The 26,689-nt window shown below is 51.5% G+C and overlaps 1 protein-coding gene across 2 annotated transcripts in view; it reads right to left on the bottom strand.

Annotated features, from left to right (window-relative positions):
- SARDH (sarcosine dehydrogenase) overlaps positions 1–24,084 on the bottom strand; it is a 38,729-nt gene extending 14,645 nt beyond the window's left edge. Inside the window, exons 1-17 of one of the 2 annotated variants that reach the window (XM_085325423.1) lie at positions 23,917–24,084; positions 22,464–22,761; positions 21,927–22,105; positions 20,658–20,837; positions 19,883–20,006; positions 19,551–19,651; positions 17,099–17,203; positions 16,132–16,261; positions 13,008–13,094; positions 12,779–12,869; positions 9,406–9,547; positions 8,211–8,294; positions 7,845–7,958; positions 6,861–6,999; positions 5,737–5,850; positions 2,683–2,830; positions 1,856–1,949 (exon numbers count right to left, since the gene is read on the bottom strand). In XM_085325423.1, the coding sequence (XP_085181549.1) occupies positions 1,856–1,949; positions 2,683–2,830; positions 5,737–5,850; positions 6,861–6,999; positions 7,845–7,958; positions 8,211–8,294; positions 9,406–9,547; positions 12,779–12,869; positions 13,008–13,094; positions 16,132–16,261; positions 17,099–17,203; positions 19,551–19,651; positions 19,883–20,006; positions 20,658–20,837; positions 21,927–22,105; positions 22,464–22,755 (2,124 nt within the window). In that variant the 5' untranslated portion in view covers positions 22,756–22,761; positions 23,917–24,084. Of the gene's footprint in view, positions 1–1,855; positions 1,950–2,682; positions 2,831–5,736; positions 5,851–6,860; positions 7,000–7,844; positions 7,959–8,210; positions 8,295–9,405; positions 9,548–12,778; positions 12,870–13,007; positions 13,095–16,131; positions 16,262–17,098; positions 17,204–19,550; positions 19,652–19,882; positions 20,007–20,657; positions 20,838–21,926; positions 22,106–22,463; positions 22,762–23,810; positions 23,829–23,916 lie in introns of those variants that run through there. The other variant, XM_085325424.1, reaches the window with a different exon arrangement.
- Between the last annotated feature and the right edge of the window lie 2,605 nt (positions 24,085–26,689).

The following is a 26,689-nucleotide window of genomic DNA, read 5'->3' as shown; positions in this document are numbered from 1 at the left end:
AACTACACGCAGCACACGACTGAGACGTTTGCAAGAGCAGTCAAAATCCTAAACTTTCCTTATTTTCCATCCACTTCAACTGGAAATCATTGCCCCATAAATGCGCTGATACTGCTACCATCACAGATTTCCCTTGGCTACAAAAGCAGGGCTACAAAATGAAAGTCCTCTCCTCAAACGGTGTTTTTGCTAAAAAACATTAAAAGTAATATTTACTGTGGTGCACACATCAACAGGAAACCTAGGCAAAGCTCATCGTCCAACCTTTGCAGAATTTTTTCCCCTAATATCAAAACTTAACAATAGTAAGTTCCTCCAGAATGTTTCTGTTTTGACAAAACAACACTTCATGGTCAGAGACTCTTCTGTTTAGAGTGTTTCAACTGGCTAAATCAGCAACTTCACACATGGGAAGAAAAACAAACCCAAACAGCCACCCTCTTCCCCTTCCCTAGGGATAACTTKAGACAACGTTTATGCCTGTCAGGCRAGACGGGGGAAGAGACTTGAGGCACTTTTCTCRCTGCACAGCACCGAATGAGAAGGAAGAACCTGATCAGCTGGAGCTGTGAAACCCGGAGCAATGAGGACGGATTCGTCTTTTTGCAACCCAGTCGTGCGCTCTAAGCCAAGCCTCCCTTTCGCAAGGGCACGCCACGTCCTCAGCCCATTGCAGCAGCGCTGGGGTGATGCCTGTGGCCCATCAGAGGGGCCTGGACAACTTGCTCCRTGTGCGGGAGCCGGCTGGCACCCCGCCAGCCGCAACGCTGTCCCAGGCTGCACAACCGGGCAATAGCGGTGGATTTTCACCACGCTGCTGAAAGCAGACTTGCTCTCTCCCTCAGATGCCGAGGGGCTTAGCCCTAGGTATTAGCATGGAGCATTACCATTTCTGCATTTCTGTTGTATAACTAGTGACGTGAGTCCTAAAATCTCAGCAAATGCAAGATGATCTGGACTCGTACAGAAAGCTTAAGGTTGTCAGACTTCTCCTGTGATCAAATGCACTGGCTCTTCAGGCTCCCGAGCCCTTACAGGGACTACACGACACATTCTGCTTTTAATTCACCCTCCTTTATAAAGGTGGGGAAATGGGGAGGGGATCTAGAGTGTCAGATAAACCTCTGCCATCAGCGCTAGCCCCTAATCTGCAGCAGGCCTCTTTTATTCTTCTGACACCACCGCAGAGCTGCAAGTTGATGTTCCCACAGAAAGACTCAGCACACAGACAACTTTGAGCTCCTTCCAAAGCTCAGAGTGGGCCCAGCTAAAAAGCAGCTAGGAGCTGGGAAAGAAAGGGGAGGCAAATAGGGCAGGAACAAGCCAAGCTCTTGCTCTGGTCTTCCAGCTTTCCTTTCCACCAGAACCTGCCACAAGGCCCCTGAAAAACTGCCCAAAAGCCGCCTGTAGATGACAGGACCATAGCCCAAAGCTCCCACAGCTCAAATGCTGCRCAAGGGACGACCCAGCTTGTGACAACTCTCATAGCTCCTGGAAAGTGTCACTGCACTCATACTTGCGTTACCTGGTAGACATGTGTCTCCATCCAAAAAACCCCAAAACAGCTCTTCTCACAGCTCTGCACACCTTGAAGCAGGCATAGCCAGAAAATTAAACTTCTTCTCTACAATARCCTTGGGGGTTTTAAGATATATTTTCTTCCAAAATTAGGATAAACTAACTCTCAGACTTCCAAGAAACCAACACAACCTCCCAGCCACCCCTTGCAGAAACATGGGGGCACTACGTCTCCCTAGGGAAAGGTGCCTGGTTCAAGAAACACAAGAGGATGGTGGTCCCAGCAAGCAACCCCCAAGAGGCAGTGTCCTGCGGGGGGCTTGGGTTTCTGTCCTACCATGCATCCTGCTGCCTTCACCAGCTTGTGGGTGGAGAAGGGGAAGGCCTCGTTGCTGAGATCGGTGTCGAGCACCTCCTGGAGCACGGTGCGGCTGTGGGGAAACAGCAAAGTGGCTCCAGTGAAAGGATGTCGCTYGCTAGCCAGATCCTGGCACTTATCCCTGAAACCCAATGCCCCATGTGGAGACCCATCTGTCTCCCCATGCCTCCCTCCCAGCGCCAGCAGCAGGGAAGGAAGGGGCTCCTTGGTCCCTGTGCAGAGGCACAGCTCCTCCACGCCGCCAGGCAGGCATGGGTAGAAGCAGAGAAAGGAGGGCTCAAAGGCTCTGTCCTGCTGCCAAAACGCTTGCAGAACCGTGAACCTGCCTCTGGATTAATGTATTAATGAGGCCCAGGAGAAGAGCCTGCCCTGGCAGAGGGCTCTATAGCTAGGGTAGTTTAGAGACATGCCCGGACCCAAGGGCAGGCACTACAGATGGGGACTGATTTACTGCCCAAAACAAGAACACGGACACATTCCCCTGAATGCAAGCAAGTGCATGAACAAAACCAGGGGAAAATTACACCAAGTAACACTGGGGAGAGGACTGTACCAGCTCAGCGGAAGCACGGGAACCCACATGAGTTCAGTTCACCAATTATCATTTCTCCCACTACAATCACCATCTGCTCCCCTCCTTCCCTGGGCTCCTCTCCCCACCAAACCCTGCATGCTCACCAGTTTGCAGAGGCTCACGCAGTGCTCAGCCCCCAGCAAGCTTTCCCTCCACCATCCTTCCCTGCCAGGTGATGAGGAAAACTGGGTGCCGCTCTGCCCACGCTCACCTCAGTGGGCCCTGCAGGCTCAGCATGCCCAGCTCCTCTGAGCAGTCGATGAGTTTGCTCTGCAGCTTCATGTCCTGCAGCACCGTGGTGATGTGCGACCAGTTGTGCTGCGCCACAGCCCCACCGACAGCCAGGTAGTAGCCGTCCCCTGGAAAACACCCCGCAGCCTTTCAGGCCCAGCAGAATTGGGCCGGGGATGATGYTCAGTTCAGCTCCTGGCTGGTTTTGCTCTCCAGAGGCTGAGTTGCAGCTCTGGGTCTCTTGAGCTTGCATGGCTGAGGGGTAACTTCAAAAAAGGGGGAAAATCTTGCAGTCCTTCCCCAGGTTGGAAGCCATGGGAAGCCCTTCCCATGAGCTTGATCCTGCAAAGCACCGTGCACTCTCCATTCCCAGGGGAGGTGACAGAAACATGGGGCCAGGCCATCACCCTGGCTGGTTTAGGGCTGCTTTGCCTGTGGAAAGCTAAATAATGCTGGGAGAAGAGGGGTGTTTCTGCTAACTTCCAAACTGTCTTTTACTTGTGGGGCTCAGCCAGCAAATTGAAAATCAAATGACCTTTAAAACCTGCAATTAAAAAAAAGGAAGGCTGGGAGTTGAAGCCAGGTGAAGGCATAGTTTCATCCTCCTCACACCCAGACAGCAGGAACGKCTCTCTCTGCCCGTGCCGCACCAGCCAGCGGGCACTGGGCTGCTCTGCAGGCGCTGGGGCCAGCAGAGGAGCAGCCCCTACCTCTATCTTGAGAAAATGCACAACTTTTGAAAGTCAGATCAGAAAGCTCTTCCCCTCAGGGTTTACTGCTCTGCTGTTATGCAAGCAGCTCCAAGAAGCTAATGTCAAAGGTAGTGTTATGCAAGCGCTTGCTGCCTCTGCCTCGGCTATAGCCACGCCAGGCTTGCATAACACTATGTTTGTTTTTCTGTGCATAGAGCTTCCCCGACTTCCATGGCATGGCTTGTAGACATTGCCTGCATTGTTCCTGCTTTCCTCCTAGAGCAGTTTTTCCCAATTCTCCAAGCCCTAGAAATGCCCATGTACTATGCTTCCACACAAAGCTTTGCCAGCAGCGTCAAGGATAGGTCCTTCAATTTGCAGGACTAGGTGATCCTGAAAGAGAAAACTCCTTGTCCCTCAAGACCAACCGCAAAAGTTTCCAATATTTTGTCCTAATACAGAATTCATATCAGTTTTAAGGGAGTGAGGAACACTCAGAGCATTCTGCAAACATATGCATGCAGATACACACTCTGCAGCTGAAATCCCTGCCACTGGGCAAAGCATGAGATTCTCCTGGTCCTCACCAGGACGGCTCATGTAGAAGTTGTTATGTTGTTGAGGAGAAAAGGAGGGGTGGAGATATCAGGCCGTAACCAGTGTGAGCATTGCATGTGTATATGAGGGGGAATTCATTCTGTCAGTAATTCTAGGTGAGAATTACCCAGGCACAGGGTTACGGAGCCGATTAATACATAATCGATCTTCCCTCTGCCTCTTCTGCCACTACCAAATTGCTCTCCAATAATCTGTCATAATGATAATAAGTGCAGCCACCTACTATAATTGAAAAAAATAGATCTGCTTTTATTAAACTCCTCCATCACCCACCAAACACCGCAGCTCTGCTATCCACTTCCCTTCGTACTTCCTGCTCAACACAGGTGCATATCTGAGTGAGAGAGGAGAGGGACACAGCATTCACCTGCGGGAGAAGGGAGCTGCACAGCACGATCCCAAGTTGGGGAAAGGGAGGCTGATGAAGCAGGGAGATCCCACCTGCACCTTGCAACCTTGCACCATTTGCTGCCACTCCCCAGGCCTGTGACTGTGCTCCCGGGCCGCTCGCTTCCTTGAGCTGCTCTTAAGCAGCAAATCTCAGAGTGACACTATGTGGGAACAGGGCTGCCGCCTGTGTTCAACATCTAAGTTAAAACCTTGCTTCCCATGTCCCTTCCTCCCTCGAGAGGCACTGGTTTCACTGGGAGAGCAGTAGCACCAGCAGACAGCCATCACTGCAAGGCAAAGCCATTTGGCAGCACTTCTGGAGATGAGCACAAAGCCCTCCTCCACTATTGCTTCCTAATTCCGTTTTYGCCTCTGGGTTGACTGCTCTGCTTCCTTTTAATTCCTCTTTATTGCAGCTGATAAGGACTTTGGGAGAAGCCAGAGCAGCCATCCAGAGCTTAAGAAACCCAATAAAGTCAATGAGAACCTAGTTAGAGCATAAGCCCCCAGGAAAAAAAAGGATAATTGGGTTATGTGGACCAAGGAGGGGCGCAGCGGGAAAAGGCCAGGTGGCCGGGAGCAGGTAACGTAATCAGCCTCCACACGCACTGGCCAAGGCCAACAGAAGCACAGCTCACTTCCGAGTGTGGCAAAGATTAAAGGGACACTGGCAGGGCTCAAACTGAACATGCAGCTACAGCTTCTCTTTCCCAAAGCAGACAGAGAGCTGGGAGCATCCCAGACAGGGGATGCCCCACTGGCACATACCTCACTGCTGGGTGGGCACCAGGCACAAAGTGGATTTCAGGCACAAAARCTGCTCACACTGGTGGTGTTCTTCCCCCTGACAGTCAGCTACTTAAATTGGGTCAACTTGTTGTTTAGCTAAGGTTTTGAGGCTTCATTAAGGAGAGACCAGAATCATGAAATGAAAGATCYCTGGTTCTGCCTTCCTGCTATGCTGGATTTCCCCCAGCTCAGCCAAAGAGGCACCTGGCACCAAGAGCTGGAATTCCTTTGCATGCTAGCTAAAGAGCTAGCACGAAAATGAGGCACTAACACAATGGTGTTGTGGCCACTGAACCATCAGCTCCAGGACAGCTGTGGCCCCACGGGTGAGCAYGGGACAGGATGTGCTCCCCAGCGCAAGGTAGACTTGTGCAGAGTTTGGCCCCATGGCACAGAGCAGGCTGAGTGCCAAACCATTCCCGAGATGGCAACAGGAAAGTAAACCCAGCTGGAGATCCCTGCCTCACCCCCATGTCTGCTGCAGAAATGCTCCCTGCTTCCAGCAGGCAGTGGACATGAAGCATCCCCTGTGCTCAGGATTTTACCTTCAAAGGCAGGGGCCAGTGGTGAGGCTGGGTTCCCAGGGCTGATCCGGCTGACAGTCAGGTCGCTCTCCACACCCCCTCGCCTGTTCAGCATGCAGGTGTACACAGTTGAGCCTAGGAGCAGAGAGAACGATGGGCACCTGCTGCAGATCCAGGGCACCAAGAAAACAGCACTGGGGGAGCTGAGCAGGCAAGATGAACGTTTTCACAGTCACTAAATCACTTGTCACTTCTTGGCTATGAYGTGACCTACCCTGGCTTTCTCAGGGCTAGAAAGGAGACAGGAGCAACTCTTTTTCCCCTGGAGATTTATTGAAGCTACTTCTTGGAAACATGTCAACCAACTACCTCRCAGCCCTGATGAAGGGGGCCAGCTTCTCACCTGCAAACACTGCAGCAAGCAATGACTGCACCTGCAGAGCTGTGAGAAAACTGGAGCATGTGAAGGAGAGCAGATCTGCTGGGTGGCAGTGAGGAGCTTTAGATTTTCAGCTCCGGAGGAAGAGAGATTCAAGAGGCAGAGGATATGAGAGCTGTTCAGGGCCACAGGAGCCTGCATATGCAGAGCAGCTCACCCCCAGCTGAAGGCCTGCCTCTGCCCCCAGCTCACTCCAAGAAGGAGCAGCAATAGCAGAGCAGGGCTGATCCTCCTCTTCTGTTACCTTATATTTGTTACTCTCAYGGACTTCAACTCATGCTGCGGCAAGAGAGCTCAGAATCAGTCCTACCACACTGTCCTGCTCCTACCAGCTGATGAAACTACTGCCTGCTAGGTTTCACTGCTATTTACTCCAGTACATCCAYTTCTCCAGCTGTGAACTCCAGCTGGACTCTGATGGGCAGATACTCCCCACTCTCATCCCAGGTGCAGAGAGCAGGCTTGCACCAATGCAAACGAGAGCAAAATCCAGCCTTCAGAGAGGATAGGGAAAGYGGTCACTCTTGGATGCTTCCCACATCCTCTGCAAAAGAAACATTTACGATAAAAGCCAGATTGGGTCACCCACTATTTGTTTTAGTTAAAGATGTAATTTCCTAGGGCAGCCTTTTAGTCCAATGCTCAGCAGAAACATCAATAAAACCCCTGGCACTCTGAAGCTGAAATAACAAGGTTGAGCCAGTACCTGGTGCTTTGCTAACATCAGCAGTAAAAAGCCAGTTGGCTGCTTTTGTCGCTTCAGGACCAACCAGGTAGAATTTCCCAAAATAAGACATGTCAAAGAGAGCCAGGGCATTTCTGCACGTTAAGCATTCATTCTTGATCTAAAATTAAAGCAAACACACTGCTGAAGTCGAGCCATATCCTCACTCTAAAAAGAGAGAGACACATTAAACCGTGTATGTAATGAGAAACAACACCAGGCCATGTTCAGTGCCTTTAAAGCTTGTAGTGCTTCAAAACGTTCCTCAAAAATTAGACACTAAATGTAGCAAGTCTGACAAAMAGACAGCACTGCCTGTCTACCCAATCCCATTCTTTACAGCAATAACATGTGATAGTTRCCAACAGTGATAGTTAAAGCTTATCAAGTTGGGTGTTTTTCCCCCATTTCAGACTGCCAGGGCTGGTTTTCTTTTCCAGCTGGCAGCTCTGCAGGGGAGCAGAGAGGCAACGCAACTCAGGGAGGACTTTCCATTGAACTCTGCCGTAGGGAACAAATATGCTTACTCTGCATATGTGTCTGAACTTCCCCCAGCAAAGTTCCCCCACTGAGATTTCCAAGCACGGACCACTCTTTTTTCTTAATCCTTTTTGGGACATTTTTCCCAGTGAAAGATGGGCAAAGCCACCTTGGTTTCAAGTTCCTCTAAACCTCACTGACCGGGTTTTCTAGACCCACAGCTGCTTGCCCAGGCTCTGACATCACTGACTTTCCCAGTCCAGATATGCAGAGGTTTCAGGTGGGCAACACTGCTTTCACCTCATCTCTGTGCTCCAACCCTGGCTCTCTATGTGGATGTACCAGGAACCGATCGTGGGGCAGGTTTTGCCTCCAACGTGGGCCAGGCCAAGAGCACCATGCTGCTGCTCATGGCTGGGCTCTGCTCCCTAAGAGCTCCTCGCCTGCCCCAGACGGCCCCTCGCCTCCCCAGCAGGCCCCACTCACGACGTGGTGATGYGGGGGGAAGTCAAAGGTGTACTCATCCCCCAGTAGCCGGTTGTATGTGTAGTTGCTGTGACGCTGCCGCTTGTAAGCTCCGTAGTAGTCATAATCCAGGACCTGAGGAGAGAAGCAGGCAGGACAGAGGGCGGTGAGAAAGGTGGCGACCAGCCAAAGCCAAGTGTCTAAAAAAGGCAGCYGGCCCCAGGCGGATGGAGATTTCAGCTGCATTCCTACCGCGCTGGGAAAGACAGTGCAGCATGCTGCCTACATGTGCAGTGCATGTCCTGCATGCACAGTGCACATCCTGCACTGCCGAGGACCTGCAAGGCACAGGCTGAAAATCCCCCTGAAAGCAATTGCTATCCTTACCGGAGCTGCTCCGTTGGGGTTGAACCAGCCAGGCCTTTCCCAACCATGCCTCTCCTGGAAAACACAGCCTTGTTGCAGCAGCTCCTAGGTAAGATGAGGCCAGAGAAACAGGAACAAAATGGGGAAAAAATAAAAATCTTATTGTGGAGCCATTCTCATTTAGCTGGTAACACTGAGGCTGCCCTCTTTAAAGGCATGCACAAGACCAGATCCTCGACACTCTGGCTTTGGCTGTGGCAAGAAGGGCAAACAGTACTAGAAATCAGCTCTATGACTGGATTTTCAAAACAGTGGGAAACTCCAACTCCCTTGAAATCCCTAATATTTTTGTCCACCAAAAGTATTTGCCTTAACAGCATCTGACAGCAAGCAGTCCCACAGGTCAATTGTGCACTGCACTGAAGTTTGTGTTTGGATGCACTAGTGATCAAAAGATGTTAAATCCAGAGAGGAAGATTCTCCCCAACATTTCTAATGGTAATTATATAATAACACTTAAGCTTTATATGGCAACCTTTTCATTCCTCCTCTGTGTTCTCAAGCAAATATCTCTGCATGCAATTAATTAGGGATCCATTAAGATATTTTTGTTTGGTGCCTCTGTTCAGAAAATAATAGATTTTGTTGAATATTTTAGAAATGATTCAATGTCTATTTATAAAACATAGCACATGTTCTGGAGCTTCATGTATAAATACCAGGCTGTCAGTCAAATGGGCATCGCTTATTAGACGTTCTGTTAAAAAATAAATTGCATCCTCGGTGACAGAAAACAACTGAGCTGTCAAGCAAACAATGGGGGACAGCAGGGAGGAATGTCTGTTTTACTGCTTAAGTCTCTGTTCTCCATCGGAAGAGAAATGGCATGGTCTGAATTAACAATGAGCTGCAACGGGCTCCGGAAACTTGGTTCCTTCTTTGCAGTGAGGAAGGTAAATGGAGTTTCTTTGCTTTGCAGCAGTCGGTTGAGACCTGGAGCCAGCCCTCAGATCACTCCTGAGTCACCGGCAACAGCAGGGTGTTTTAGGTGATTCTGAGCAGCAGCAGCTGCAATGCTGCCTGCCTGCAAAACTGCGGAAAATCCAGCTTTGTGTTTAAGTGCTGTATCTTGAAAATGCTTATCCACTGCRGGGATCCCTCCTAGCATGGGCGGACAGGGCTTTGGAGCTAGCACATTGCTTGGGGAGCCACTCACCTCATGCAGAGGGTCTTTCCTCATGTTGCGTCCTGCCAGGGGCTCGTCGTAGGGGAAGACCACAGAGTAGTTCTTGGCATAGGACTCGTGGCTTCGCTCACGCAGCCAGCGGTTGTTGTCTGTGAGAGAGTGGGGAAAGCGCCTGGAAGGCAGGGAGAAAGGCATGGACCCATCAACCCATAGCCCCGCGCATGCCGGTAGCTCTGCCCTCCCAAGCAGGGGCTTTTTGTGCTGCCCAGACTGTGCCACTGCCCTGATTTATGCGAATTTACCCCAGCGWAACTGAGAGCAGAATACTGTGGGTGGGGGGAAAAAAGAGAATTTGGGTTCATTCTGCTCTGCTTCAGCATCGGAATGGTCTCAGAGCACTCCTTTTGCACAACCTTGCTTTAAAGGCAGCCCTCAGAAAGGAAAGAGCCGTGAACATTCCTCACATTTTTCATCCAATTCTCCCTAGACTGCAATATAAATAAAAAACAAAGCATTTTAAATTTGTTTGACATATTTTCATCTTTCAAACAGAAAGCTCCTTGAAGGAATGTGCCAGTTCAGCACATGCTCCTATTATTATTACCAGAGACCCATAACTCACAGACAATAACCTCTCGTACACGCTGGTGGCACCTCTCCCACTCGCTGCCTCTGGYGAGCAGGGGAATGCGGCTTTCAGCATTGCGGCAGGCTCCCATCCAGCCAAGAGCCCCCAGGTCTGCAGAAAGGGATCCAGACATCGGGGGGAAGGCCAGGCAGTGTAATTTATAGGGCCTTTTAAAACAATATTTTCAATGGTCTTCCCTGCTTTCTGCATGCCGAGGAGATGCAGGGCACTTGGGAAGTGGTGGATGGCAGCACTGGGGCAGGCTGTGCAGGAAGCCGAGCTCTGCTTCTCCTTATTCCCACTSCCTGTTTTATAGGGGCAGCCAAGAGGGGTTTTCTCCTCCCAACTCTGTTGGGATTTGCTCCACCGCTATGTACACTGCATTGGTGCTTCCCAGGAGATGTCCAAAGGGGCAGAACAGAGCAGGGATCGGAGGTGCTCGTGTGCTGCCTTTTCTAGTTTTGCTAGGACAGATCCATGGGTCATGTTACACCATCAAATCCTTCCAGGCCTGGCATGACCCAAGTCCTGAGAGCTCCAAAATGCAAACAACGCTGCCTGAAAAGCAGCTGTGGGCATCCCATGAGCCAGCTCTGCGGGACTCAGCTCTGTGGGGCTCCGTATCGCTCTGGGCTCGACACGGTGCAGCCACCCTGCTGCCAGTCTGGCACACCCGGCACGGCATGGCACAGCCCCGCTCACCTCCTCAGCTGCAGCCCATCTCCTAGCATGCCACACTTTTGACAGCAGTGAGAAGAGCAACAGCTGCCAGAGGAAACATTTACAGCAAGCGTTTTAGATGGATAAATATTTAAATATGTAGAAAAGGGAATTATTTAAAGAGGAGCTCAGTAATCATCATCATCCAAAAGAAAAGAAAAGAAAAGAAAAGAAAAGAAAAGAAAAGAAAAGAAAAGAAAAGAAAAGAAAAGAAAAGAAAAGAAAAGAAAAGAAAAGAAAAGAAAAGAAAAGAAAAGAAAAGAAAAGAAAAGAAAAGAAAAGAAAAGAAAAGAAAAGAAAAGAAAGAAAAGAAACCACGATGAGCAATGGCATCAGTTGAAGAACTCCAGGAAGAACAAAAACTCAAACGGGCAGAGCACTCTGAGCAAGGCAGCAGACATGGGAGCTGCACTAGGGTCTAGGGCCCTAAGACATCATGTTGGCAGCAGTTCTGACCAGAACACCCCAGCTCAAGGASAGGATGTCAGTGGGCACAAAGCCACTCCTCAGCTGCCCCATTTGCAGCCCAGTACATTAATGTAAAGCAAAATCAGCAAGTGCTCAAGGCAAAGCAAAAGATGGCTGGCAAAAGGATGGCTGGGGAGTGGTGCAGAGTCCGCATGGGGGTGCCTCCCGGGCAGTTTAGCAGCAGGCTGGCGGGGGCTGGCAAGAGCAGGTACAKCCCCACAGCTACTCCTGATGGGCAGGACCGCAAGAGGCATGACCTTCTGGCATCCAGCCCCACTTGGAAACTGAAATTAAAACTGTAGAAGGAGGTACAGTGACATGGTCTATTTGGGAAGCTTACGATGAGTTCTAGGCTGATATCTGCAACCCATGACAAAAGGATCATGGGGAAAATGAGGAGAGGCAAAACAGAGAYGTGACAGCTCTGGCTCTGACACAGACTCCCTCTTGTGACCTTTGTCAAGTTACCAAGCTCTCCTCAGGGCCACAGCTTCTCCATCTGCTAGACAGCAGCGAGGGAAATGCCAGCCTCGCAGGCTACCTGCTCAGATTCAACACTGCAGAATGCTTTGAAGAGGGAGGACTCGCAACAACTGTGGAAATGTCACTGCAGCTCAGAGATGGAGTATTGGAGACACTCGGGTAATCCAGGTGCCTCTGCAGGGGCTGGAGAGCTCCTCTGCAGATTCCTGAGTGGAAGTGAGGTTTCAAAGCCCAGACTAGTCTCACGAYGGTTTCGGGTTGTGCCAACCCCAGCTCCTGACATTGCAGCAGTGTGCCTGCCCAGCACAGTGATTTCTTTTATCCGAGCAGTGGGTCTCTGAGGGCTCTGGCTGCAATGCCAGCTGGAGGAAGGCTACTGGAGGCATCTTTCTGCTGACCTCTACAGGCAACAGCACCGATTTCCTCTCTCCTTCACAGGGTCCCAGGCTGATTCAGTGGTTCTCTAACAGCTTTTCTTCTAAAGCAACGTGACTTTAAAAGCTTTGTCTCTGACAAGTTTTTTGCCATTGTTATGAGCCCCACAAGAAAGCCCAAACCTAGTCAAATATAATTGGAAAAGTAAAGAGCAACTCACGAGCCAACATTTGCACACTGAAAATCTCTGGGCCCATGTCATGCTGCAGAGAGAGTAGGGGAAAGCTAATTTTTCTCCAGTTGAAATCATCACCTCCAATTATTAACTTAGAGGATTAGGCATGGCACTAATTGAACAACAACAAAACCCAAACGTAATTACCCTGTCCTTTCTCATCATTACAATCTCCTCGTGTCTAATGGAAGTTGTTTGTGTAGAAATGGAATGAGGCAAATGAGATAAACCCAACATGTAAATTCATTAAAGCCGTTAAGCATAATTGATTCCAGCTTCTCGAAGAGTTGCAGGCTGCTGTGCAGGGACTGCCCCGTGCTTGCAGGGGAATGGCTGTCCTCTGTCCCCATCACCTACTTCTAGTGACAGGCAAGTCCAGTCTCAGGCTCCAGCACCAGCCCTACCTCAAAACTGTTCCCCAAAGACAGACCAGAGCCATTTCAGCAAAGGAGGACGTGCCCTGAAGCAGTGTCGCAGAGCCAGGGGGGACTTGCCTGATGTCATAGCCATACATGTCTTTTTCTGGACGCCCATGGATGATCCAGTGAGCCAGTTCCCTCCCGCAGCCACCTCCAAGCATCATTCCTGGGGAAAGAGACAAGGACTAAAATGAGGCAAAGAGGCTAAATTCCCCATTTAGTTGCTCAGGGTCTGTAGACAGAGATTTAAATGCTCACAAAGCTTAAGATGCATGAGATGTGATTTCCTCAGCTCTCCTCTTACCAGCACTGTTGAAGCCGCAGCCAAGGAAGAAGCCTCGGACTTCTGGGGCTTCGCCCATGAGTGGTTTGTGGTCGGCCGTGAATGACTCTGGAAGACAGAGACAGGAGGATTCATCAGCAAGGCCAGGCCAGGCTTTTCGGGAATATACCACGATATAGGTACCCATGGTAGGAGTGGGTTTTCTGCAACTTCCAATGTTGGTCTCATCCTGCTCCTCCTCCCAAAGAGGTGGATGAAGCAAGACTCAGAGTAGCTTTGAGCACCCTCCATCTGCCACTTCTTCAGCAGGGCCCAGGCAGTGGGGACCAAAGGGAAACTGCCAGGTGCTGTGACACCCAGCACAGCACCCAGCTCTCACACAARCTCCTCAAGCAAGTTTATGCATCTAGACATTGCTTCAGAAGCTGGTATGAGTATACRCACACATACCTGCATACAAGCGCATACATATATATAGCACTGCCGTGGTGGGGCAGGGATGGGCGACAGCAGCTGCAGGTGGCAAAAACCAGCTGCTTTGCCATTCTGCCTTTGCATGGCTTGTCAGAGAACACCACAAAACAGCCTGATGGGAGGGGTGTAATCCTTCTCCCAGTTTTAAAGCGATTTGATTTGTCCAGCCACACGAAGGAAAGAGGAGAGACAGGGCTAGGTCTGCTTCTACCACTCCCTGGCAATGGCCAGTTTGCTTCCCAAGATCTCGGTCCTCAGGAGAAGGCAAAAGAAGAGTCAACAGGAGCTAATTAATGTTTTGGGCAAGAATTGCACCTCTGATGGTTGTCCAACACCCCATTCAGTGGAGTCCGTCACTCCAACACCTCAGTTCCACTACCATAATAATAAATATTGAATAATTTATCAGCCTGAAGGTACAGCAAGGCTCTTCAGAAAGTGAATTTAGAAAAAGAGTCCCATCTCTCCCTGTATTTGCAGACTCTTTCCTATAGCTACACTGGGTGCCTTTGAAACCCTTGCTCGCATCTCATAGTGGCCCATGATTTGGCTACTCATTCCAGAGCTCAGAGGAACGAGATGAACATTTAGGCCAGCTCTGGGTTGAATTCACCTCAAAACCRTCAGAAATGGAAAAAGCAGCTGGGGTAGGAACGCCTTAAACTACCGCAGYGACATCTGCTGCAGTCCCCAGTGCCGGGAGCTTGAGGGTCGTGGCACTGCTGGGCACACTGGCGGCCCTTTCGGGTACCCACAAGCAACTCCCCCTCCAAAGGACATCTTTCTAAAAGGGGTTAGCTGTTCTGTTGCTGAAATATTTACCATGCAGAGGAAATGACAAGCATTTGCTATTTGTTTTAATCTAGCGCGACTCAGCTGTTGCAAGCAGAGCAGATGCTAGTTCAAATCAAGAAGTAGGACAAAAAGATTCCCATTGCTTTAGACATTACATTATTGTATTACAAATATTAGGCCTATATTTATAAGAAGTCAGCCTCCCACTGGAGACCACCAGTTGTACTTACACTGCAATTGAACCAAACCTGCACCACCCAGAGCCAAGACCTCTACCTTGTACTCAGCGTGTTTCATCTGCTTTGGGGCAAGACATGTGCCCTACTTTTCTTTTGTACAACAGCACTGCTCCTTCCCTGAGGGGCTAGAGGGTTTTCTTTTAAGTGCTTCAGCAAAATGAGAGGTGATTTTTTTTTTTTTTAATATATGGTGGATTGCAGGGGCAAGCCAAGGGGCTTGTGATTTTGTGCAGGGCTTGGGTTCAACTGCTGGCAGATCCCATGCGAAGTTCCCCGTAATGATAGCATCATCTGAACTGGGATAGCYGAGCTACTGCTTGGACTTCCCTAAAGAAATGTATTGCCTTTAACTTCACACCGGACACCTTTTGATATACATCTTGGTAAATCTAATCTGCCCAGGAGCATGGAAACCCACTGTAAAAATAATAGTAAAAAAATAACACTTGCAAAAACACAGGCCACTGATTGAGAACATCTACCCCTTAATTCTCCAAACTAGYGGCAACATCATCAGCTGCAAATGTTTTCATTTTACTGTGAATCTCTGTTAAATCCATCCCCCCCCCCAATCTGGACCAAAAAAGGTACTAATGGGTAATACTCTCCCCAACTACTTCTCTACCTACGGTTAGCCTAGGATGCCACCTCTAGGAAGACAGCACTATTGCAGCTAAATCAAAGCATTTCTCTGTGTTCAGTAAGTTTCTGTCTCCCATGAATTATGAAGTTTTCTGTGGACACAGCCCACTGGAGGACAGTACATTGCCCCGAAGCTCCCCAGCCCCTGCTTTTCTGCCTGCCTGACCTCAKCAGGCTTTGGAGACACTGCACCTCTTGCGCCTGGAGCCAGTGCTCACATTCAAGCACTCTTGCAGTAGGAATACAGGGCAGTAAGATCTCATCGTTGAACAGGATGAGATCTGCAAGCTCTCTAACACCAAGGGCTATCTGGGACATGAGCAGCTGCTTCAGAGAAAGATGATGCACAACAGGAAAATAACACACTGTATAAATTCTGARGTTCAGAGGAGCCAATTTGCCCACCCCTGCTTCCCTTCCGCCCCCAAGAATGACAAACTCACCAATCACTGCCACCAGATCTGCAATCTTTCCAAAGCAGACATGTGCAAGAATCAAAACAGCCACWGTGCCAGGAGAGAGCACCAGCTCTGCCAGGCTTGTCAGTGCCAAGGCAGGTCAGTCAAGTCAATATTGGCTCTAATTAACATTCCCACAAGCTGCTTGAAGCAGAGCGGTTCACAGAACATGCCAAATTCTCTCCTGTCTTTGAGCACATCAAACTAATCATTTCCACCCAACCCTAGCATCCCACGGCCACACAGCAAGGAATAAATGGGGCCATATGGGTAAGAGCTAATGCAGGAAGGAAGGGTTGGACTAATACACAGGGTGGTCATGGCACACAGTGATCTGGAAAGCCRTTTTCAACTCCTAAATCTCAGACCTAGCCCATACTAACACCCTCTCTCCTTTTTGGTCAGAGTCTGATCCTCCATCCTAATACCATACCTGCCAAGAATTAAAGTCTGAAAGTGGAGGGAAGGGGTCAGCATGCCTCCAAAAAAAGGCTGCCAAGAAATACAGCTGCCATGACACCACTACTGAAACATTACCTGGCCCACAGACAGTGGACTTAATTCCTGTTTTCTCCAGCACTGGAACTCTGTTGACAGCACCTTCAATGTGTTGCATGAAAACATCCCAGTCCAGATCAAAGAGGCCAAAAGCAAATTTTTCAGATACCTGAAGATGAGAAACAGGAATCAGAACACAAATGGTGAGTTCGGCTTATGGTGTCAAAAATTCTCAGCTTTAACAGTCTATAAGCCCATGGAAAACAGAGGCCGGTTTTGAGACTCTGATTTCTTTGGGTCTTTATGAGCTGCCTAGACAAGCACTGAGGTGTGAAGCCAATTAGAACCCCACCAAAGAGCACTGCAGTGAGGGCTGGTTCTCCAGAGCAAAGGCTCTTTCACCAGCACTTCACCTTCCAAGGGCAGAATGTAAGCACAGCCTCCTGTCTTCTGCAGACAAGAGACTGTGGGCTTGGATATCTTGAACCCCTCCTGTATTTTCTGGGAAAGTGGAGGACCTTCTCCCTCAGATGGCAAGAGAAACCACGGATCTACAGTACATCTTTGGAAACCACTTATGGGCAGATTGAGCCACCCCTCCAGAAGGGATGTAGCACTAAACTCGAAGAAAAAGCTGGGGAAAGAGCACAAACTAAGGCATCTCCTTGCTGACTTGAAGAAGCGCTTGCAGCAGGGCAAGGAATTGCCTAATAACCTCCTAAGTCCTCTCAGGGGCCAGGCCAGCCTTCTTATCTCATTTTTGCTAGTAGTGCATCCATCCCATATCTGCATCTTGGATAGACTCAAGTGGAACATGGTCTTGTGCTTCCCCCACCACCTACCACCTCCTGGGCCTCATGAAGGCTGGTTATTATCAGGTGCTGTTCTGCCTTTCTGGCACATGAGCTAGGAGATGAGGAGCTCACTTCAGCGCCCACTCCATCAAAGTGGGTTTCCTGGTAACATGCTTCATTTCCTCTGAAAAAAACTGCTCAGCATCGCTCACCTCCTCCCAGAATATTGGATTTGACTCATATCCACCCACAGAAAGGGCATCGCCTTGGAGACGGAGATACACTGAGGCATCGTGATCTCGAACGTTTGGCATGTTCTAAAAATAGGGAAAGAAAGCAGAACGGTGAGACAGGGCAGGAGGGGCAAGATGGGACAGGAGGGGCTGAAAGCTGATGGGGAGCTCCTGTTCCCCATCCGTGCCAGTGGGGTTGTCGTCTTCTCATTGGCAAGGCCCAGCTGGACAAGTTGGTGCTCAAATACCTGCATATTTTCCTTGCTGTTTGTGCTCCCAGCACATCCGTGGCATCAGTAGTGGCTCTTCTGAGGCTCCTGCAGCCCCCAAATCCTCTCTTGGTGCCCATGCCATTCACAAAGAGGGATGCCCAGTTCAGCTCCAGCAAGCCCAATCAAACCACGAGCAGCAAAGTGTTTATGCAGCTTGTGGGGAAAGGAGAGGCCACAACGATTGCACCAGGCTGAGCCCACTCCCAGTACATCAGCTACATGCACCAGCCCTGGGCCTGAGGTGGAGTAGGAGGTGCTGAAATGACCTGGGCACTGCAGAGACCCAAGCACACACTGTAGCACATGCCTGGGAGCTGCTGGGACCCCGTGTCTATCCTGGGTTAAGGAAAGTGAGAGGTATTCACAAGGCCTGAGTTCAAGTACATAAGTCAGAAGCCAAATCTCATACAAGCCCTGCCTGGTTAACAGCTAGTCAATTCCAGAAACGCCTGGGTGAGCACTAGGTTAGTGGGAATGGGCGTACAGATGCCAGGGCAATACCGCCGTGCCTTTCTGGGTGTTCCTCTACCACAAGCAAGGCACCGAAGCTGCTCTGGTGAGAGCGAGCCCCTGCCATGTTTTGACCCAAACTAAAGAAAGAATCATTCCTCTCTGCCCACCTACACTGGAAGATACAACACCACAGGCAGCAGTGTGCAAAGAATGAGGGATTCGTTCTCTTCAGTAAAGGATTGACAAACATTTAGGTAACATGAACAGTATTGTTGTAGGGCTGACTGTATTTCACATTGACAAACTTACATGGATTAAACAAGAGGCACTGGGGTGTGCAAACTGCAGCCTCTTCTGTGAAAGACAGTGCTTTTGCACTGCCTATGCATAGTATAGTGCAGTTACTAGACTATAACTTCAATTATTGACACCAATATTATATTTTTTAAATGAGGTATCTAGGACTGAAAATGCCAATACAGTGGAATAGGAGAGAACCAGCAMGATACCCTTAAAGCCCATAGAGCCTGTGCGAATGAAGTCTGCTTTGATTCACAAACAAATCTCTGTAGCCAGAAGGCAGGAACAGATTTCTTGGGATGATTTAGAAATGCTTGGAGCTGTACCTCTTCCTGTTGGGGACTGGGACTTGTTCAGAAAGTGTTTGGCATCTTTATGAATGCTGTTATCAAACACAAAACACATCAGAGACCCTAAAATAATCCTACAGAGGGAAAAAAGATTTAAAAATTATCTTGCTAATTAAAACCTTGTTAAATATTACATATGACTCTATTAAAATAGTCAGGTACTCATGAACGTTTGGTACAAAGAGAAGCTGTGTAGCCAGGCAGCTGTAACACCAACTCGAGCCTCACAGACCTGAGCTCTGTCCTGGCTAGCCCTGGGCTCTTGTTTCTCCCCTGTAAAACAGGGGCCTGGAAAGTGCTTGGAGATCTGCACCAAGGAGCCCTAGGTAAGCATCCATAGCAGTGGTGCTGCTATTGCTGCTGAATAACTGAACTGTACATCAATGCACAACTCTAATTCAGCCTTCCATGCAGAAAATTGCACTTGGCATGGAGTGCCTTGCTCGATATGTGCCTGCAGAGCTTGGCCCRGTGGCACCAGTTTGACCTGAAGGCAGGAGGGTGGGGAGATTCTACGGTCTGCAGTACCCAGGTGCTCCATCCTGTCTCCTTCTACCCATGACTGGGGGACAGGAGAGCCAGCGCTGCCTTCCAGCTGTGGTGAACCSCATGGTGGGTTTGTGGGGTGTCTCTGGAAAAGTCTACTTTTTGTCACTGCACTCATGTTGCCATAGGAGTATCTAGCCAGGAGCTCAGGCACAAGCCCAGCAGCGTCAGGACAGGAAATCCTRCAGCCAGTAATGATGCARRAAGGACACAACACATCCCTTTCCAYTTCAGGTGTGGTTATGGCCTGTGCAGACAAGAGTCTGAGGACAGGCAAACTCACCATCTTGCTCCATGCTGTGACAAGGACGCTAAATACCCAGCTGGCTTTTGGTGTGAATCTTCTTTGGGTAATCCGACAACATAACCTGCCCTGCCCTTTGGGTAAGCTGGCTTTCAAGACTGCTCTGATTCGTGCTCACACAYGCAAAGGAACCAGGGAAGCTCCAACCCCACACTCCCAGGTCTGCCAGCAAAGCCATCACACATGCAGCACAGCGCAGGACTGACCTGAATGCCCTCGATGCGCTCCGTCACCACATAGGCGTGATGCATCGCCACCAGCGGCACATGAACGCCGGCCATCTGGCCCAGGGCTCGGGCCCACACACCTATCAGAGAGACAACCCACCCTACAATGAGCAGCTGCAGCATGCATGAGAGTGGCAGGAGACCTAAGGCTGTTTGGGGGGCTACAGGCAGGAATGTGGAAAGAGGGATTGAATAAGACCCTCTGGCTCTCGCAATGCGAAGCCACATCCTTCCTTGCAGCCAGACTGTAGTGAACAGGCTGCTACCCCAGCAAGACAGGTCCAACACCCACACTGCTTTTTGCCCCATACCTGCACAATTCACCACACAGGGAGTCTGTATAATCCCATAGGGCGTCTCTACTGCAGACACCCTCTTCACACCCAGATCGTCGACTTTGACCTGGATACCCGTCACTGGGCAATTCTCTATAATCTAGTGACAGAGAATGAGAAACACAAGCATTGGCAGGGTTGAAACTTTAGTGGGATAATCCAGCTCTCCTGACATCTGGTTCCAAAATCTCTCCATGATGGGAAAGGTGAATCTAAGCAGAGGTCTGACACTGGCCACCTTCCTTTGCTTGCAAACAGTTATCACCGCTATTGCTCGATAACAAGATTTTCACTAATCCTGGGCTTAAATGGCTGCTACCAGTTACTCTGAGCACCTGTAATTGCAGAGGATATTTATTATTTACATGCCTTGCATGTGAACTAAGCAAGATGGGCTGAAAGTCCCTGCCTTGAAGAGTGGACTGTGCTACTTTACCCTAAAACCTCTGCTCTCCTGAGGMCCTGCCTTGAGCTCTGCCTCATCTTGCTCCCAAAGGCCTTTTTTTCTTCTGTATAATCTTCCTAGACCTCACAGTTCCAGCTCAAACAACGCCAACATCTTGCTAGCATTGCATTTGTGCCCACAAGAACCATCAAAGCCAGAGAGGACAACCCCCTTCTCAGGCAAACAAACCAACATGGAAATGTTGCAAGAGTAGCTCTGCTCCAGTGTGAAAGGAGGAGCTGGGAATAGAGGAAGGCAGGGGATGATATCTCCTCCCAGACTCACTAGGCATTAATTAGTAATTACCGCAGCGCCTCTGGCAGTTGCTGCTCTGGCAAGAGTTGAGCAGGTGCCAGCGGGATCCATGGTGCCATCCTTAGGGACATACAATGTGCCATACAGGTCATCCACATTCATCAGTGGGTACAGGTCCTTGGTCTCCGAGGGGGACAAGACATAAGACTCCACACCGTAGACTTTCCCAAGCTGTAAAGCAGATGAAAGAACGAGGAATTCAGGGGGCAACAGAAGCTTTGGATCATCACATGCTGGTAGATGATGAAGAAGAAAGCCACATGCTTAGCTCCCAGATAACCTTGCATGAACTTCCATGCCTGGCCACAGATGCCCTGCGGCTCTGAGCTGCTCCAAGGCAAGCCCCAAAATAGAGCATGGTGAACATCACAAGAAGGTCTCTGCAGAGTTTTTAAAGGCTCACTGTCCCATCATTCCCATATCAACTGCCTGTGCAGTTGGAAGAAATCTATGATTTGGTTTCATTTAGCAAAGCTCAAGTGAGATACATTAAATCCAGGAACTCTTCTATCAAGGCCTAGGAAGAGGGCACAGAGGGTTAGAGTGAGGATACCATGTCCATCCACTATCATCTGCACCAAGAGGTCAGCAAGCATTAACAGGGATGCTGATATTTCCAAACAAACAATATCATTGACAGCACAGGAACTCAGGGACTGAACTGAAGAAGCTGCTGCCCTAGACCCTGTATGTACTGCAGCCCTTTGAAATCAAATGGCAGAGTCAGCCAGGCAGGGCAGGGCACTGGACCGGCTTTACATAGCTCATGCGTGGCAGAGAAACTGTTGGCAGCAAAACCTGAATCCCTGCCTGGCTCTTCCACATCACTGACCACAGCTCTGCATTTCCACCACCTCCACAGACCTCTGCAGYGTGAGGGACCCGTTAGCAGAGGGCACGTAAGGTCAAACCACGTAGCTCATCCATAGAGGCAGCTCTCAGATGGCTTCTCCATGTGTACCAATCTCAGCTCCCAGGCAAGCCCATCCAGCCAGTGATTCCTGCTCCCTGACCTCACCTTGCTCCTCGATGAGGAGGCATGGCACCCTTATGGCCTGGCCTTGGGTAGCCACTGAGATTGTCCTCGAATTGCACAGCTGACCATTTCCCAGCTGGGAAGGTGGGCAGGGACGGGCCATTTAAACACCCAAGGCTCGTCTGCATTGGGAATACCAGCCTTGCTTCCAGAGGAAGAAGGTGAACAAGACTAGGAGAGACGGGCAAGGGGGGGGGGACCTGTGACCGAGGGCTCATCCCTACCGACATGAGCCTCTTGTACTCGTCCAGCCTCTGCTTGCTGGAGGCGATGAAGAGGCCGCCGTTCTGGATCCAGCCGGCGTGCAGCCCCGTCTCCTCCGGCAGCTCCYGGCTCACCACGTGGCGCGTGTGGGCCAGTAGCTCCACTTCCACGTCGCTGGGCCGCAGCTGCCACAGCAGCCCTGCGGGGAGAAAGGACCGCGCTCCGCATGCCCGCCGCCGCCGGCCCCGCCGGCCCCCCATGGATCATCCATCTCCCTCCCCCGCCCTGGTGTCTTATCAGAACGGGAAAAGGGAGTGGGGGGAAGCGATCTATGGAGTAGGAACACGCTCTCCAAAAAACACAGAGCATCGTATTGAAGTAATGCCCAGTTCCCCCTCCCCGCCGATGGAAACCGCTCCGGCTCCGTGATAAATAAATCGGCAAGCGCCGTTGGGATTTCTCTGGATACGTAAGGCTTTTAAAAAAACGGAGGGGGGAGGGATGCTTTCTAAAAGGAAGGGGAGGGAAGGGGAGCCCCGCGGGGCGGCGGCGCTCACCGGCCGTGTGCCAGGTGGTGCCGGCGGTGAGGCGGTGCCGCTCCAGCAGCGCCACGCCGCGCACCCCCATCTTGGCCAGGTGGTAGGCGGTCTGGCAGCCCAGGCTGCCGCCCCCCACCACCACCACCTCGGCCGCCGGCGGCAGCGGACGCCCGGGGCCGCCGCCGTCGCTCTCGTCCTTCAGCGTCTGGCGGTACGGCACGCTCTTCTCYGCCGTGGGGCCGGCACCGCCGAGGGGACGGGGGGCTCTCCAGGGAGCGGCGCGCTGCAGGGCGCGCGTCAGGGAGGCCATGGCCACCTGCAACGACCGAAAACGCCGCGCTGCAGCGAGGCACGGGCCTGGCGGCACCCACCCCGGCTGTCGCCGCCATCCTGGTCCTCGCCCCGCCAGTGCTGCCACCGCCATCTTGGCCACCACCGCCATCCCGGCCCTCGTCCCACGTAGCGCCACTGACGGCGTCTTGGACACCGCCACCACCGCCGCCATCCCGGCCCTTGTCCTGCGCGGTGCCACTGACGGCGTCTTGGACACCGCCACCGCCGCCATCCCGGCCCTCGTCCCACGCAGCGCCACTGACGCCATCTTGGCCACCGCCGCCATCCCGGCCCTCGTCCCACGTAGCGCCACTGACGGTGTCTTGGACACCGCCACCGCCGCCATCCTGGCCCTCGTCCCGCGCGGCGCCACTGACGCCATCTTGGACACCGCCACCGCCGCCATTCCGGCCCTCGTCCCGCGCGGCGCCACTGACGCCATCTTGGACACCGCCACCGCCGCCATCCTGGCCCTCGTCCCACGTAGCGCCACTGACGCCATCTTGGACACCGCCACCGCCGCCATCCCGGCCCTCGTCCCGCGCGGCGCCACTGATGCCATCTTGGCCACCGCCGCCATCCCGGCCCTCGGGGCGGGAGCTCTCCCGTCCCCGGTGGCAGGGCTGCGGAGGGGGGAAGGCTGCGTCCCTCGGTGCCCCACTCCTCACCCCCCACCCCCCCGGCGGGTGCCAGCAGGGCCTCGGGTGCAGCCCTGCACAGCCCCAAGACACCCCGAGGGGCTCCGCTGACGAAGCTCGGGGGGCGGCGAGCTCAGAAAGGCGCGGGTCACTGCCGCCCCCGGTTTTTGTGCGCTGGGGACCACGATGGCCGCTTAAAGGCGCGAGATTTGCCCCCCCTCCCCCCACGGGAGTGCAAATGGCTGCTGGAGGGGGACGGGGACAGACCCTGCGGGGTCTCGCGGCAGCCACGGCCCCGCCAGATCCTCCCCCCTCCTTCTCAAGGAGCGGGAATTTCCCCGGAGCTGGCACGGAGCCGGCGGGATCCCGCAGCACCCYGCCGCCCGAAACGCACCCGCGCTCCGCTCCCCGCCCCCACCRCCACGCTGAAGGATCCTGCAAAAACCCGCCCGGAAATCCCGCCGCAGAAATCCCGCGACAGCCCCAAGGAAGTTTCTCACCGGCCTGCAGAGCGGCCCCGGGCACTCAGGCGGCAGCGGGGCCCCTGCCTCCCCCGACGGCCTCCTCYGCGCCGGCTGGCCGGCTCTCCCGCGCCTCGCTGCCCTGCCGCAAAAATATTAACCAGCCCAGGAGAAAGCAATGCCGCCTCGGCCGCCTGCTGCAGCTCTTCCAGCTGCCCGGGGCGGGCGGTGATAAGCCAGCCCTGCTCGCACCCCTTCTCGCGCCTCTGTCGCTCCTCAGCCAAGAGCAAAAGGCAGCGGGAGCAGAGAAATCAGAAACGGGAGAAAAATGCTACTTTTCTTCTCCCTGGCTCAGTGCAAAACAAACAGCCCGGCTGGGGCCAGTGCCCGGGGCGCCCGCCGGCTCCAGGGCTCGCTCCTCCGCCRGCCAGATGCCACAAAGCAAACAAAGCGAGGAAAAGCAACATCTGAGCCTTCTGCACACGTTCTCAGCAGTTAAATTTTAAAGGCAGAATTCAACTAAATTTGCAAGGTTCCTAAGCCAGACCTGAGGAGCCCAAAGCTAAGGTGGGAACACCAAAAATTTATGCTAGAGGGAGGATTAAAAAACAAAACCAAAAACTTAATTCAGAACTCCCAAACTGAAGTTTTATTCTTCAGTCTGCCCAGAACTCACCATCAAAATTAGGGCCTGTTTGGGCAGGATATGCACAAGCTATATATTTTTTTGAAGGAGCCTCCGAACAGGGTAATTTAGCTATCTTGGAGAAACAGGGCTCTGGGTGGAGCTGYGGCTGGGTTGGGTGGTTGACAGAGCGGGGGCTGAGCCGTGTCTCCTGCCCCTGTGCTCAGGGCCCCCTCGCCACGGCCGCCGGGCCGCCAAGGAGAGCTGCACAGCGGAGAGCCCAGGCACCGGCGTCTGGGGGCTCTTAGCCCTCAGCTGCGCCGTAATCCTGACTGCTTCCCGCTTTGCTCCCCATCTCCTGGTGCCTTTTCATTTTCATTCTGCATACGCCATACAGAAAAGATTTGCATCCAAACTTCCCCAGTCTAGGAAGAATTAGGATATATGGGATGGGGTTCTGCTKTTTCAGAATTAGTCTCAGACAGCATTCTTGTTTTAAAGATAAAATCAGTTTTTTTATTACATTTTCAAGAAAATTCCCCTATATTTCCCTAAACTCAGCAAACTAGTCAGTCAAGATAACCCTCACCCAGACAAAGAAATGCAAACAAGTCTAAACTCCCGTTTGCAGTGGGGTGTTTTTGTTTGGCGGGACAGAATCATTTCATCAGTATGTACTGATTACAAATATAACCTTTGGGTTAGGCATGACCTAAGGCAATACAAGCTGAAGTACGTATTACAACAGCCTGAGATGTTCCTCGAGCTCGCAACAGCACTAGAAAAGAAGCAGAGAAAGTGGCCGTGACTTCAGTCCCTCTGAGCACTGATGCCCTGATCAGCTATAGACCTAAAATTTTTTTTTTTTTTTTTTTTTTTTTTTTTTTTTTTNTTTTTTTTGCTGCTCAGTCCTATGTAGACAGGGCCTAAACCAGTTCCATCTTTCCATGTAATTTATAGATTAACTATGAACTAGAGGAGCACAGTGGTTTGTGCATGCCAGCTGGAGTTTTCCAGGTCATATCAAACATTATGACTAATGCACAAACGAGCTAGTCAAGCGTATTGCAAAACYGCAGCTGATCACAGCGTTCATGAGGCTGCAAGCACGTGCCTGTGCCACCACCAGACGGGTCCACRTGCACAGCCTGCCTTGCTGTTCCCCGGCATTGCACTCGTTTGAATTTGGTCTTGGGAAAGCAGTAAAGCTGGGAGGTGCATCCAAAGCAGCTGACCAGGCAGCCCCTGCCAYGGGCCCTGCTATCCGTGAGGTTTACAGTCACGCTAATGCCCCAAGAAGGCTGCTCCTGCCATGGTTTCAGCACCCAGCTGTAGCTGTGCGCAGCTAACAAATGCACCATTTATCCCCACGGTGTCAGAGTCCTCACCCACTCAGCCCCGTGGGAAGGTTTGGACCTGTACTGGTGGGGACCACCATCATGTCCCCAGGATGCAGCGGAGCCTATCTATCTATGCCCAGGTTGCAACACTGCAGCTCCATCTCTGCCACCGAGGAGCCAACCCGTGGAGTGACAGTGATGCCGTAGGGACAGGACCTCACATGAAAGCAAGTTTTTGCATTTACCTGGTCTTGCAGCAGTGTCAGCAGCCATTGGGCAGCTCTGTGCTCCAGCGCTGTGTTCCTGCAGTCCCACCACGACTTGATGGTCCAATGCTGGGGTCCAATTTGCTGAGGGCAGAGGCAGTTGCTTATAGCTGGCAGGAGAGCACCAGAGTGTCGAAAATCTGTATTTCATGTGTTGTGCATGTTGGAGAGCGTCCCTTAGACTGACCGGCAGCAACAGGGAAAAGGTTTATCCCCAGCAGGAGTTGACACCTCAGACATGGTGCTGAGCAGCACCCTTCCAAAAAAGCAYCCAAGGTCCTGAAAAATCACAACTAATATCCTGCTTCTGGTAAAACATCTCTGCTCATTTCTACAGTCCCTTTTAGCAGCCCCTCTGAAAGTCAAAGAAAACAAGAGAAAACACTGTGGGCTTCACAGAGCTGCAAAATCTTAATAAGTTATTATTAATTAAATCGAATGGCAGCTCACTATGGTATCTTCTGTCCCTCTTCTGGAGTGAAACCTGTCCCCCTGAGTACCCTAAACCACTGCTGCTCCCCACATCCCCACTGGCACCAAAAAGGGTTTAATGACAAGAAGCTCAACACAAAACCAAACCC

This window comes from Rhea americana, unplaced genomic scaffold (genome assembly GCF_003343005.1).
Source record: "Rhea americana isolate MKP2758 unplaced genomic scaffold, rheAme1 scaffold_97, whole genome shotgun sequence".
Classification (NCBI taxonomy): domain Eukaryota; kingdom Metazoa; phylum Chordata; class Aves; order Rheiformes; family Rheidae; genus Rhea; species Rhea americana.
This window is presented reverse-complemented; position numbering and strand designations above follow the sequence as displayed.